The 15552-nt window shown below is 39.5% G+C and overlaps 1 protein-coding gene across 1 annotated transcript; it reads right to left on the bottom strand.

Moving 5' to 3' along the window:
• Positions 1-856: 856 nt before the first annotated feature.
• Positions 857-3413, bottom strand: LOC105054203 (large ribosomal subunit protein eL15). Its single transcript, XM_010935661.4, has 4 exons — positions 3274-3413; positions 2876-3042; positions 1500-1697; positions 857-1373 (listed from the first exon to the last, which is right to left on the bottom strand). Exons 1-4 carry the CDS (start codon positions 3275-3277, stop codon positions 1128-1130), a joined length of 615 nt encoding a protein of 204 aa, XP_010933963.1. The 5' UTR covers positions 3278-3413; the 3' UTR covers positions 857-1127.
• Positions 3414-15552: the final 12139 nt, after the last annotated feature.

Raw genomic sequence — 15552 nt, 5'->3', positions numbered from 1 at the left:
CCTCCACCATATCATCATGACCATCACTATTATTGTCATCATTTCTACCGACATCACCATTACCTCCACCACCACTATATCCACCACTACTGTTACATCAACCACTTTCACATCATCACTATCCCCACCATCATTATCACCATCATGATATTGTCAATGTTTCCAACACTATTGCCCTGCATAACCCCTACCACCGTTATCACTACCTTAGCCATTATTATTACTTTTATATATCCTTAATAAAATTGCTACACCATAAAATATTATATTTTTAAAAATTTATAAATACAAAAAAATAATTTTTTTATTTTTCAGCTTTTTATATCACATGGCCAAGTTTATAACACACAGCAACTGTTGACAGACTCAGATCCATCCATCATACATCCTACTCCTAAATGAACCACATGAATCATATGTACTTAATGATATTCGTTCTCACAGATCATACTCCTGCCGTATCCATTGCGAACTAGTCCAGAACTATAAATAAAATAAAGCAACCAATGGTTGCATGCTTATATCAAGTCTTTTCAATGATACACTGGCGACCGACTTCAATGATCCAGTACCACCCTTACCCCAAAAAAATGATCCAGAGCCACCAATGAAGCATCGCTTTGGTAGAAAGCATCTTACATAAGACAGTAAATCCATCAAAGTGGGGATCAGGACTTTGCACTAGCTTCAATTAGATGCAGGCTGCAGTTCGTGGCTTATGCAACCCCATAAACTACTGTTACAATGATGATACGCGTTTCCAATCACCCAAATCTAGAACAAGCAGTCCACCGAAGGGTCCATATAGGAAGAAAGGCACTTCAATTTTTTAAAGGAACCATCAGAACTCCTAAAATTATGTAAATATAATTCATAAATGCAGGTCGTTGATGGAAATAGAACCCACTCAAACATAAAATTAAAATGACCCAAATGTATGATTTTAGCAATGCACGATCACAACAATGCCTGAGATGACACCAATTAACGTTCTACCAGAGCAAATTTCTGAAACTTCCAACAGTTGTGTGAAGTCTATATCTTAAACAGCAGCTTGAAACAAACTTGACAAAATTGATGCTAATAATCGAAATGTAGTCCACATAATAGCAGCCAAGCAGATAGGCTTAGCGATATCGGCGAAGGGACAAAGTCTGGTTCCTCTTCCAGGTTGCCCTGCGTGATGGCCTGGCCTTGTGATGCAGGTGGCCTTTGCCGCGGAGGCCACGGTATTTCTTACCAGCAGAAGTGAGTCCACGAAGTTCACGATGTTTGTGAACACCCTTGCAGATCCAGTTGATCCTGGGGTCATTGCGAATTGCATTGTGAGCCGCATCAACAAGGATAACCTCAAAATATTTATAAGTCGAATCCTGCAGGGATCAAAGAGAGACAAGAGCTATATGCATGAATATAAGCCAAAATATACAACCAGTACGTAAAATAAAATGGTAATGGACATTAATCCAGTAACATTTTGTTGGGTTAAGCCATCTAACCTCATTAACCCAGTAGGAGTTAAGAACCCTCAAACCTCCCAACTTACGACCAGCTCTCTCCTCAGCAACCGACCTCTTGTTTCTTTGGAACTTCAGTTGTGTAATACCCTGGTTCTTAGGCTTCCCATAAACAATACCCTTTGGGACTGGTCTCTTTCTGCCTCCACGTCTAACGCGAATACGATAAATCACATATCCCTGCATGTTATGGAACAGAACAAATTTAAAAAAAAAATGAAGGCCTAAAATTGATCATGATGACAAACATACCTTTTCAGAAAAGAGAGATGATACAGGTTTACTTAAGCAATAATAAAAGCAAAGGGCATGAAAACAACAACCATAATCATCAGAACTATATTGACATTGTTCACAACACAAGTGTAATTAATCATTCTTGGATTCTAATGGTTTTAGCATGTAATGAAATATTAAAGGACACTGGAAAATATTGTAGAAATTCATTACCATCTTGCTGAGGCACATAGTATCACCAATATCATTATTCATTATGCTATCACTAAACCAGGCCATTATAGTATCTCCTATTAAGATTACATCAATATATTGCATCATCACAATTTACCTTGGTTATTATCGAACAAACATGTTCCATAAACATCGTTTGTTCCTGAGCACCACCTTCAGATTAAACCTCATCTCTTTTATGCTTGACATGGTCAACCCACATTACCTCGATATCAATTTTTTTATCACCGACTATATATATATATCATGGTTTTTGTTTGCCTTAAGATATCTTTGCTACTGAAATTCATTGAAAACAAGATGATTCTGGTCCAATCCATATGACTTTTTCTAACCACCAAAAAAGTTAAATGATCACATAAAGATGTCTCATAGAAACCTTTTACTTTAACTTAAAGCCATCAACATATGATACTAGCAAATATTGGCTATTTTAATTGTTTTTCATTCGACTTCCCTCTCATCACACTTACACAAGCAACGATATCTTCACCTTGAAGGGCGAAAATCACATCCAATTTAGCACCCGACCCTTACAACAATGGTTGCCAACATCGAGTATGTGCTACGAAGTTATCCCTTGACCTTAACCTAAAGTACGCAGCGTCCCATGTCCTTCAAGGCTTCAACAATTATTTCCAGGCAATACAGTTATTCACGCAAGATAATAAAATTAGTTCACAAGTTCTACGATTTGGTTCTTATCAACCATGAATACGATTCCCCGCTTAATCTTATTCCAGCGAAATTTTTTACCACCTAAAGTCGACTGTGGAATGCTGACAGAATAAAGTAAACAAATCAATCACTTTGGGAGGTGACTCGAAAACGGAAACCAAAATTATAACATGGCACAGATTAGGAAGTAAAATGGAACGATCGGGCACCTGCTTGGCCTTGTAACCGAGGCGGCGAGCCTTGTCGGGGCGGGTGGGACGGGTGACGCGGACGATGGAGGGGAGCTGGCGGTACTCCCAGCAGCGAACCCGCTGCAGGAACCGCATCACGTCCGATTGCTTCTTCCTCCATAGCTCCGACACGTACTTGTACGCCCCTGAAACCAAAACAAAGAGATAGAAAACAAGAAGCTGGAGGAGGATCTCTCAAACACTGGCTATAGATGGCCAAAAAAAAAAAAAAAAAAGCAAGATTCTGAGAGAGGAGATAATATGACGATCTCAAAGCGCTGCGACGAAATGGGATGGAATCGAAAAGGATCGATCACTCTATTGGAGAGATGAAGGGGAGATGATGGAAGGAGGAAGAGGCGGAGGCGGAGGCTCACCCATTGCGCTGCGGAAGCTCTGCGCGCGTGCTCGGGTTAGGGTTTACTCGGGCGGAGGCGGGTGTCATGGGTGGGAACTCCACCTTATATCACAATGAGACCAGGGCCGTCGGATTGCGAAGTTGGAAGCGTGTAACCAGGCCGTTCAGAGGGAGAGGTTGATCGTTCCTTATTTTTATCTGGACTTTCTCCGTGTATACCTCCTAATTATTCAAATTTACGTAAATATTTTTTAATATATATATATATATATATATATATATATATATATATATATTTTAAAAAAAATATTTATTTTTTTTTATGTATATTCATATCATCTATTAAAAATTTAATAGTTTAAAATTAAAAAAATTAAAATATCTTTATAGATAAATATGTAAAAAAATTATAAGGATACATAGGTAAATAGCAAGTTTATAAAGATATTTATATAAATTTAAATATTTGGAAGGGTATACATATAAAAAATTTAAAATAAATATATCTTTCTTGATTTGTTAATTCTTTTCTTATTTTAACAATGAAAAATTAACATTCGCAACTAAAATAATAAATATTTTAATTTATTGGCTTACATAGATAAAAGATATATCTTTTTATCAAATGATAAATCAAAATTATTTTATCTAAAAAATAGATAGATTACAACCATCCATGATTTTCCTAATGTATAATAACATGCTTCTAAGAAAAATATTTAAATCTAATATTAAATAGATGGCTTATATATTTAACAGAATGGACATAGTTGTAGGTTTAAACATTACGTAACAACGAGAATTTATAATCTTATTATATTTTATTTTAAAAATTTTATCAAAAATGCTTTTGTGAAATGCATAAGATATATCATACCGTATGAAGTATAAAATCAAATCTACTATATATATCATATCATATAAAGAATTTTTGAGAAGCTTGGGTCATGTTAGTCGAATTAAGTCGGACTTTTTAAAGTTTTTTATTGAGATTTCATGAAGTTGTTGCTAGGGATGACAGTCAGACAGCCCTTGAAGCCATCGTCAACAATGTCGAGCACCTTCCTCGACTCTCTTCTTTACTGTTGGTATCCCTCTTTCCTTCATTGGAGATCTTCTTACTGTCGAACTTAGTCCTTCTCATCACCACTCCAAGGACGATCAGTTGAACTCTTCCTCCCTTTTTTTTTGTTGAAGATCCCCTTAGTGTCAAACTCATACTTCCTCTCAAAGCCAATCCAAGGACAACTAGCTAGACTCTCTCTCTTTTTCTTTCATTGAAGATCTCCTCAACACCAGCTCATACTCCCGCTCATCACACATCTAAGGATGATCAGTCGGATCCTCCTTCCATCAAACAATGTCGAGTACATCATCAGACTTTTGCATGCCGAGCCAACACTTTGCTCGAGTTTTCCACATCAGGTGCTTCATTAGAGTTTTTCACGTCGAGTAATTGCTGGATTTTGTCTTGTCGAGTGCTTTGCTAGAGTTTGCTTTGCTGAATGAAAGAAGACTAGGCAAGCCTTCTTCCTTGGCTTTCAGCCTTTCTTGAATTTTTAACTTTAATATTCTATAAGTAGAGTAAAGGTAACTAGTGTTGAAAGAGAGTAATAAAATAAGTGGGTTATGACAATAAATTCCTTGCTATGGAACGTTTGGAAGACACGAGAAACACTCATGCCATCATTTTTTGAAACCAAGAAGGGTTGTTGGAAGATGCGATTAAGGTTTGATGGTGGTATGTGTGAAGCTGGCTCCTTTTAAAAATATGAAAAGTTTCATAAGAAAAAACTGTGTTGACTATTAATTTCTATTAACCATTTTGCTGTTAATATTTTAGTTTTGGTTTACAATAGTTTTTATGCTTCTTTTTCCTGTTTATTTCCTTTCCCTCTTTCTTTTGTCAGAGAAATCTTTTGTACTTATTTATCGTATGAATGAAGTTTTAATGAGTTGTCCCATCTTGCTAAAAATAAAAAATATATATTATTTTAATATATAAAATATTATATAATATCATCATCATATTGTTATGTTATTTAATATTTTACTATATTATAGAGTAAGAGAGCCTAAATCTATTTAGATGAAATAGATAAAAATAAAATTAGATTTTTTTTGCGTGTATACCATCCTAAACATTCAAATTTACATGAATATCCTTGTAAAATTATTATTTGTATGTGTACTCTTATAAATTTTTTTTTTGCTCATCTACCCATAAGGGTATTTTAATCATTTGAATTTTAAACTGTTAATTTTTTTAATGGCATTACATTATATGGATATATATGCAAAATAATAGAAAACTAAGGATATATATGTAAAATAAATATTTTCTGAGGATATACATATAAATATTAATTTTGAAAAGATATTCATATAAATTTGAATGTTTAGAAGAATATATACATAATTTTTTTTTATTTTTAATTTTTTTGACTTCGCCTACAACTTCTTAAATAAATAATAACTTGCATGAAAGCAATACCTCCAACACCACCAAAATAAAATAAAATAAAATAAAAAATTGTAGATTGATATCTTCCTTATCTCTGCCTCCATCTCAATCTTTGTATACCTAATCATTTATCGAAAAAGTTTTGTGGTCATATTCCTATATTTTGAATATTTAATATATGAAGTAAAAAAAAAATGAAACTATATCCATCCCACATACCTCCCACCCTTCACATCTCTCCTTTGCTTTAGTAAGAGAAAAATTCCTTCTTTCTTCCCAAGAAATCATATCCATTCATATCATTAGTCATGCATTGCACATGCTAAATACTATAAGAAGCATGTTACAAATTGCAGCGGTTGCACAAATGTAGCCTTCAATAATTTGGTGATAGGAGATATCAGTGTTTTATTTGTCTAAACAAAATACTAAATTTTAAGTTTGATAAAATCATGAATCAAGTTTATTTCAAACTAGATAATGGTTTGGCTTAATTTAAAAAAATCAAGTCAACTGAAAGAAGAAAGCAGAAGTATTGAACAGGACAATAATGGAAATACTAGATTGTATTGATTACATTATATAAACTTTTAAATTATACAAATCTTTCTGTCACAAGATGGATGATATTAAAAAAAAAAGTGGGGTCCATATTACTGTATTATACATCTTCATGCTAAAAATTGAATAGTCTTCGCCATAATTATTGATGAAAGGTAACAAAAGAATTGTAATTTGTTGTGGATCTATACCTTGATCTCGACTGTGACATCCTCGGCTTCTATCAAATTATAAGAGATGGACGCCTGATATGAACGCCGATGTGATAGAGGCTGACGGACACCCCGCCAGCAGTAGTTCTTAACTCTTTGGTCTCGGACGATCTATTCTAGATCGTCCTCAATCGACCTATTTCAGATCACTTGAAGGACAAACATCTCTCCACACTCCAGTACCTCGACTCCAAATGATCTATTATAGCTCGATCGTAGCTGATCTAATATCCTCACTAGTTTCGTCCCTCCTTCAAATTGAAAAGTCTAGATAGAGTAGAACTCCTCCACGATCGAGTCTCCCATAAAAGGCAAATATCTTCTCCGAATCAATCTGTGCTACAAATCCAAAAACCATTAGGACTCCGAAACGAATACGACTCAAACTTCTTTCCTATAAATTAAGGCTCTGAAATCCTCCAAGGTACGTAATCGACTCTTGCTCTCTCCTTTTATTATTCTCCATCTCCTGACTTGAGCGTCGGAGGGTTTTTACTGGAGAATATCACCCCCGGTGAGGACTTATTTTGCAGGTGTTTGAGCGAAATGGCGATTTCATCTTGGCCACATCCACCTCGATGATCGATCTTAGGCAGGAGATTGGCAGCAATACTTTTGGAGCTTATAATGACGATGAGGTGGGCTGTTATGTCGGCTTTGACGACTAGCCCTCGCCCTTGGGCTACAGGGAAACCGATCAGTCAATCTTCCTTTGACTGGCTGTGTATTTTCTATGGTGGGGTATGGCTCCATGTTTTGTTGCATCCCTCTCACTACAGCTAAAAGCACCTACACCTACTGAACAAGGCTGTTATATTGGTCATGGGAGATTGCTGGTGCCGTCGGTGGAGGATTCTCCGATGCCGATGGTGGTGGTGCATTGGTCGGCTCGATGTTATTGGCCTGACGGTCGTTAGAGCATTGCGATGCATTTGATGCACCCCGTTGCATCCTCATGGCAGCAGATAGTAAACCTTCTCTTCTCAAAATAGAATCCCAAGACTAATCTCGAAATAAGACCTCGAAACTAGCCAAAGAGGGCCCTTTCTCTAGCGTCAAGTGTTGCTAGCAATCTCCTCACCTGAGATCGGTCATCGAGGTGGATGTGGCCAAGGTGAAACCGTCACTGGAGCTTCGCCTGAACACTGGTTTGCAAAATAAGTCTTTACTGGGGGTGGTGTTCTTCGGTGAAGATCCTCTGATACTCAAGTCAGGAGATGAAAAATAATAAGAGGAGAGAGCGAGAAGTTGATTGCATACCTTGAGGGTCTCGGAGCCTTAATTTATAGGGGAGAAGTTTGAGTCATATCTATCTCAAAGTCCTGATAATTTTTTGGATTTATAGCACAAATTATTTGGAGAAGATATTTGCCTTTTACGAAAAACTCGATCGTGGAGTTCTACTCTATCTGGACTTTCTCAATTTGAAAGAGAGACGAAACTGGTGAGGATATTAGGTCGGCCACGATCGAGCTATAATAGGTCATCCAAGATCGAGGTACTGAAGTGTGGAGCAGATGCTTGTCCTTCAAGTGATCTGGAATAGGTCAGTTGAGGACAATCTAGAATAGATCATCTAAGGCTGAAGAGTTGAGAACTACTGCTAATAGGGTATCCGTCAGCTCTATCACATCGATGTTCCTGTCAGACGTCCATCTCTTATAGCTTGACAGGAGCCAAGAATGTTACAGTGAGGTCGAGATACATATCCATAACAGATGGACTCCACTCTCGAGGTCAAGCTATCCATAGATCCATCAAGAAAGTACCAATCTGAGGTCGAGGCTGATCTCATCGAGCTATCTTATGTTGGCATATGTCGAAGATCGGCAACCTGAGATGAACCATCTTTGAATCTGGATCGTTCATTCTTCAGATTTGTGGGAGTCACACTCTAACCAACCAAAACCTATCATTTGTCGAACATCGATCGAGGAAGATAAATTATCAGTAGATCGGAGGCTGAGGCCCCAGACATCAGGAAGGCCATCGATGACTATAGGCTCACCCGATCTCTGCTCATGTCAGCTTTACTTTCGATCGATGTAACACCCAACTCATGAAGGCCATAGCTGAGAACCATGCATGGAGAGTAGCATGGAGATGCATATCAATCTTCGATCACAGTTGAGGAGTGCATGCGGAGAGCAGCATGGAGATGCATACTGATCCTCGACTGCTCGATGCACAGAGGGCAGTATGGAGATGTGTACTGATCTTCGATCGTAGCCGAGGAGCACACGTGGAAGGCAGCATGGAGATGCATATCGATCTTCCGTATGCAGCATGGAAATACATACTGATCCTCTGTAGTTGAGGAGCACGTGGGAGGGTAGCATGGAGATGCGCATACCGATCAGCGACCACAGTCGAGGCATGCACGCAAAGTACAGTATGGAGATGCATACAGATCCTCGCCATAGCCAAGGAGCGCACGTAGAGAGCAGCATGGAGATGCGTACCAATTCTCGATCGTAACCAAGGAGTGTGCATGGAGCACAGCATGGAGATGCATACCGATCCTCGATCGCAGCCAAGGAGCATGTGCGAAGAGCAGCATGGAGATACATACCGATCCTCGACCATAGTCAAGGAGCGTGCATGGAGAGCAAAGGTAAAGAACAAAGGTGAATAAGAATGTGTGTATCCAAGGAGCGTGTGTTGGGAGATCTGTATGGCGAACATGGAGAACACGTTCCGCACCTCACCGTGGGCCAGGTGCGTATGTTGAAAAAAATACAATTCGATAAAAAAATATTTTATTATTTAATTTAATAAAACTTATAATTCACTTATGATAAATACGTAATTTGTCGGTGTTCCATGTTCTGTGGATTAGAGTTTCGTCTAGTTGGTAGAGTCGATAAGCTCCTGGTCGAACTATCTCAGCAATACGATATGGATCTTTTCCGTTCGGTGCAAGCTTCGATCATTCTATTGGATGAAAAATTTTAGCTCGATAGAGAGCTAATTGTCTAGCCATAATGAATTTTTTTTGACTCGGGAGTTGTAGTACCGAGCTACTCTTTATTGATAGTTGGCCATTCGAATTCGTGCTCACTCCTAGATATCCTCCAACAAATCTAGATTTGCTCTTAGCCCAATAGAATTATTATATGCCTCGAACTCCTCCACTCGCATTGTGGGCACACCAATCTCAAAGGGTATGATGACTTCAATTTTGAAAGTTCACTTGAAGGGAGTCTCTTCTGTAGGAATCTGTTGGATCGTTCAATATGCCCAAAGCACATGATATAGCTCTTCAACCCATAATCCTTTAGCCTAGCCCTTTAATCCTTGCAGCAAGGTTCTATTCGTGACCTTGGCTTCATCGTTGCTATGAGGATGAGCTATCGAGATCAGTCTGTGAGAGATGCCCTATCCATTATAAAATTCTGTAAACTTCGGATTATCGAACTGATGCCTATTATTGGTGATAATGGTCTGCGTAAGTCAAAATGGCAAATGATGACTTCCATATAAAATTATGAATTTTAGCCTCGGTGATAGTCGCTAACATTTCTGCCTCCACCTATTTGGTGTAGTCGATCCTGACGAGCAAAAATTTCTTCTACGCTGCCGTGATGAGGAAAGATCTGAGGATATCTATTCCCTATTAAGTGAAGGGCTAAGACATGGTGATCGAAGCTAGAGGGTTGAAGGTCGGCATTAGATATTTGAAGTTCTTTGGCACTAATCGTATTTGCTCATCAGATCAACAGCATCTTTCTGCATGATCGATCAAAAGTACCCTAACACAGGACTTTAAGAGCAAGGGCTTTGCCCCCCAAGTAGTTGCCGTAGATCCCCTCAAGAACTTTCTATAGTGTGCATTCAGCTTCTGAAGGACGAAGGCACTGGAGCAAGGATAAGTGAAAGACCTTTTGTACAGCCTCCCGTCATATACGACATATTAAGGTGCGAGGTGTCTTTTCTTCTTGGCTTCATCTCGATCGACAGGTAACACCCTATCCTGCAAATAATGTAAAATAGGATTTATCCAGCTCAGCTCGGGATCTGTTTGCATCATGACAGGCTCTTCAATGCTTGGCTTCTCAAGAGTTTCAAGATAGAAGCTTCTTTTTAGGTCGACCGCACTTATTATTGCGAGCTTTGAGAGAAGGTTGGCCCACACATTCTCCACCCTCAAAATTTATTGAATGCTCATGGTGGCGAAGTTAGAAGTAAGATCTTTGATCTTTTGTCGATACTTTATCATGTTCGACTCCCGAGCTTCATACTCTCCTGAAACTTGGCCAACGATGAGCTGTGAATCACTGTGAATCCTGAGGTGCTGAACTTGTAGGTCCTTCGCCATTCTTAGCCCGGTTACCAGCACTTCATATTTGGCTTCATTATTGGAGGTGGAAACTCAAAGTACAAGATGTATTTTGTGACCACTCCATTTAGGCTGATCAAAATCAATCCAGCTCTCGAGCCTGTGGCGTTTGAGGAACCATCTACATGGTGAACCTAGCATTCATTGGTCATTGGAGTTGCTTCCTCGATGTTCTGTTCCTCATCTAGGATGGTGCACTCCAGGATGAAGTCAGTCAGTGCTTGAGCTTTAATGGATAGCTAAGGTAGATATTTGATGTCAAATTCTCCTAGCTTGACAGCCCACTTGACTAATCATCCTAAGATATCAGGCCGATAAAATATTGTTCTGATGGGCTTGTCGGTAAGGACGGTGATGGTGTGCATTTGAAAATATGAGCGCAGCTTCTTTGAAGATATCACGAGAGCATAAGCTACATTCTCAAGCTTGATATATCTGATCTCAGCATCATGAGTATCCTGCTAACATAATAAATGGCCTCTTCACCTTGGCCTCCTGTCGAAGACTGAGCTAATTGCTGAGGGTGAGATGGTAAGGTACAAATACAACACTTCTCCAAGTTCAAGCTTGCTGAGGAGAGGAGGTGAGCCGAGGTATCTTATTAGGTTATCGAATGCAGGTTGACATTCATCTGACCATTGAAAGTTCTTTGCCTATTTGAGAGCTTTGAAGAAGGGGAGCCTCCTTTCAGTCGACATTGAGAAGAACTTGTTTAGAGCTGCGATTCTTTCGATTAAGTATTGTACTTATTTTATCATTTTTGGAGGCTTCATTTTCTAGAGAGCTTGAATTTTTTTTGAGTTTGCTTCGATACTTCATTGAGACAATATGAAGCCGAGAATTTACTGAAGGTGACATCAAATGCGCATTTGTTGGGGTTAAGTTTTAAATGAAAGCACTGCAGCATCGTAAATGTTTCTCAAGGTTGGTGATGTGATGCTCGATAGCTCTACTTTTGACAAGCATGTCATCGATGTATACCTCTATATTTCTATCGATCTGCTTTTTAAAGATCTAATTGACGGCCATTGATAGGTCGCACCTATATTCTTTAGGTCGAATGATATGACCCTACAGCAAAAAAAGATCCCGATCAGTATCAAAAGAGATCTTCTCCTCGTTCTCGGAGGCCATTCGAATCTGGTTGTATCTAGAGAATGCATCCATAAATGATAAGAGCTGATGTCCCGGGGTTGCATCTATTAGCTGATCAATGCAAGATAAAGGATAGCTATCTTTTTGGCATGCCTTATTAAGGTCGGTGTAATCAATACAAGCGCATCATTTTTCATTAGCTTTTTTGACGAGGACAACATTGGCCAACCATTTGGGTAATAGACTTCTCACATGAACTTTACTTTTAAGAGCTTGTCCACCTCTTTCTGCATGGCCCTTTACCGCTTGGGAGCAAAATGTACTTCTTCTGTCTGATCGGGCGATGCTTCGAATTTACATTGAGTCGATAAACTATAATCTCTAGGTCGATGTCAGGCATGTTAAAGGCCGACCAAGCAAATACATCCACATTGGCCCATAGGAAGGAGATGAGGTGCCAACGATCCTCTTCACACAGGTTTGAACTGATATTTACCATTTGTTTGGGTCTTCATCAATGGGCACCAGGATTAGGTCTTCCACCGGCTGACCTCTTTGTTCAGTTAGCTCATCTCGTGCATCCAACTCATCTATCGACTGTTCCATGGGTGTTGCTTCATGTAAAGTTGTCATGTAGCATTCTTTTGTAAGTTGCTGATTTTCTTAGAGCTCACAAACTCCATGTGGAGTAGAAAATTTTACCATCAAGTGGTAGGTCGATACAATAGCTCGGAGAGTGCTCAATCCAGGTCAACCTAAGATGACATTGTATACGACGGGCTTTTGACTATAAAGTAATTTATTTTTATGACAACTTTTTTGGAGCTCATCTAATTATTGTGGTCAAAGAGATAGTTCCTTCCATCGGGACCGTAGTACCTGAAAATCCGATCAGGGGTGTACTTCTCTTCATCAGCAGCTTAGAATACAAGTTCATATGGACAAAAGCATTATAAAAAAAATATTAACTGAACTTCCATAATCAATCAGGACCTGATGTACATCATAATTAGCAATATTTAAAGAAACAACTACAGGGTCATCATGTGGGCACTAAATTCCATCCAGACCGGCTTCAGAGAAAGTAACTTCATCAGCGACCTTTATTCTCTTCGAATTCTTATCCTCAGCTTGGCTTAGATCCGAGGTATGACGACCAAGCCACCCCCAAAAGATCATGCGGATCTCTCCTGCTACTGGCTGATCTCGGTGGGGATCTTTCTATCGAGGAGGCTCATTGCATTGGTTCCTCGAGATCCGCTATTCATCAATGTACCAACGAAGGAGCCCATGTCTGATGGGTATTTTTCTCTCCTCCATGAGCTACTAGCATTCCTCTATATTGTGCCCATGGTCATAATGGTATCTGTAATACTTCCTCGGGTTCCTTGCCCATGCCGGGGTGAGCATCTTCTTTGGTGGGGGCAGCTCTTCTTGCCCCTCTATCTCCATGAGAATTTAGGCTCGGAGGGTGTTCAGCGGGGCGAAATAATGAAACCTCCATAGGGGAGTCCCAAATCGGTGAGGTGCTGTAGGAGATTTAGGTCGGTTGTTCCAAGATGGGATCCGAGAATGATGAGATTTTAGCTCTGGATGTTGATGCTGCACTCGTCGATAATCTTTTTTCTCTTGGCTGGCGCTCTGATGTGACACTCAATCGAGGTTCTCCCCCTGTCGGTCCCATGCTTCCTCGGCTTGAGTATAGTTCTCAGCTCATTCCAGCATTTCAATGAAGTCTTTTGGTAGCTTAGGTTGAGCAAGAAGAGGAGATCATTTTGTTGGAGCTCGACCTTAAACGCGATCATTGCCACGGACTGATCTAGATTTCGAACTTTCAGAGTAATTAGCTTATGTAGTCTCGCAAAGATTCATTCTCCCTCTGCTTGATGCTGACGAGGGAGTCTGAGTTACGTCGCTGTGGAGGCTGCTGACGAAATATGCGATAAAGAGCCGACTCAGTTGATGGAAAGAGTCTATGGAGCTTAGTGCAAATTGGAGTAGCAGTAGGGAGCTGTCTTTCTCAAAGTTGAAAGAAAAGCTCGATAGAGAGTCATATCACTGGCCCCTTACAGAAGCATCAGAGTTTAAAAATTCTTCAGATGGTCTACTGGATCGGTAGTTCCATCATAAGGTTCCATCTGAGACATCTTGAATCGAGGTGGGAGGGACTCATCCATTATTTTTGAGTAAATGGAAGATCAATATTGAACCCCAAATTATCATCCGATTGCTTCGGTGCTTAAAGTGCATTGATCCGCCGCTATATTTCTCAAAGCTTCTTTTCCATCTCATCTTCTTAGATTGGTTAATGCCGAGGAGAAGCATGATCTGGAATAGAGTCCCTTCTAGAAATCAGGGTAGGAGACTGCCTATAACAATGATGAGGTAGGCTGTTATATCGGCTTTGACGACTATCCCCCACCTTTAGGCTACGGGAAAGCCGATCGGCCGATCTTCCTCTGGCTGGCTATGTATTTTTCACGACGGGGGATGGCTTCATATTTTGTTGTATCCCTCTCACCGCGACTGAAAGACTTGTACCTGCTGAACAAGGCTGTTATATTGATCGTGAGAGATTGCTGGTGCTGTCGATGGAGGATTCTCTAATGCCGGTGGTGGTGGTGCATTGGTCGGCTAGATGTTATTGTTCTAATGGTCGTTGGAGTGTTGCGATGTATTTGATGTACCCTGTCGTGTCCTCATGGCGCAGAGAGTAAGCTTTCTCCTCTCGAAATAGGACCCCAAGACTAATTCCGAAATAAGACCTCAAAACTAGTCAAAGAAGGTCCTTCCTCTAGCGCCAATGTTGCTGCCAATCTCTCCGCTTGAGGTCGGTCGTCGAGGTGGATATGGCCAAGGTGAAATCGCCACTGGAACTTCGTCCGAACACCTGCAAAATAAATCCTCACCGGGGTGGTGTTCTCCGGTGAAGACCCTCTAATACTCAAGTCAGAAAATGGAGAACAATGGGAGAAGAGAACGAGGAGTCGGTTACGTACCTTAGAGGGTCCGGAGTCTTAATTTATAGGGGAGGAGTTTGAGTCGTATCTGTTTTGGAGTCCTGATGGTTTCCGGATTTGTAGCACATATTGATTCGAAAAGGATATTTACCTTTTATGGAAGACTCAATCGTAGAGGAGTTCTACTTTATTTGGATTTTCTCAATTTGAAGGAGAGATGGAACTGATGAGGATATTAGATCGGCCACGACGAGCTATAATAGTCATCCGGGGCCGAGATATTGAAGTGTGGAGCAGATGCTTCAGTGATCTGGAATAGGTTGGCCAAAAATGATCTAAAATAGATCGTTCGAGATCGAAGAGTTGAGAACTACTGCTGACGGGTTGATATGAAAAATATACCATAAAAAAGAAAAAGTATTTAAAAGTCTGCTAAAAATATTTTTTTATATAGGGCAGATGCGAAGAACTATGTCATTATTTATATATCTTAAGATATATTTTAAAAAAAATTCTTAAAAATATTAATTAAACTACAAATACTCCATCATATTACTATTATAAATAAAATAAAAGCGTGACAACAAAGCCAATGCAAAACAATAAATACATGTTGTGCCGTCTTTAGCATGCTAACATGTATCCTCGGTAATAAGTTGGATTTTTT

This window comes from Elaeis guineensis, chromosome 11, assembly GCF_000442705.2.
Source record: "Elaeis guineensis isolate ETL-2024a chromosome 11, EG11, whole genome shotgun sequence".
In the NCBI taxonomy this organism is placed as follows: Eukaryota; Viridiplantae; Streptophyta; class Magnoliopsida; order Arecales; family Arecaceae; genus Elaeis; species Elaeis guineensis.
The sequence above is the reverse complement of the archived record's forward strand: the minus strand, read 5'-3'. Positions and strand labels throughout refer to the sequence as shown.

Coding starts and splice junctions, on each gene's coding strand:
- LOC105054203 (XM_010935661.4), bottom strand. Junction 1,698..2,875: donor TCGGTTACAAGGCCAAGCAG/GTGCCCGATCGT, acceptor CATAACATGCAG/GGATATGTGATTTATCGTAT. Junction 1,374..1,499: donor ACTCCTACTGGGTTAATGAG/GTTAGATGGCTT, acceptor TGATCCCTGCAG/GATTCGACTTATAAATATTT.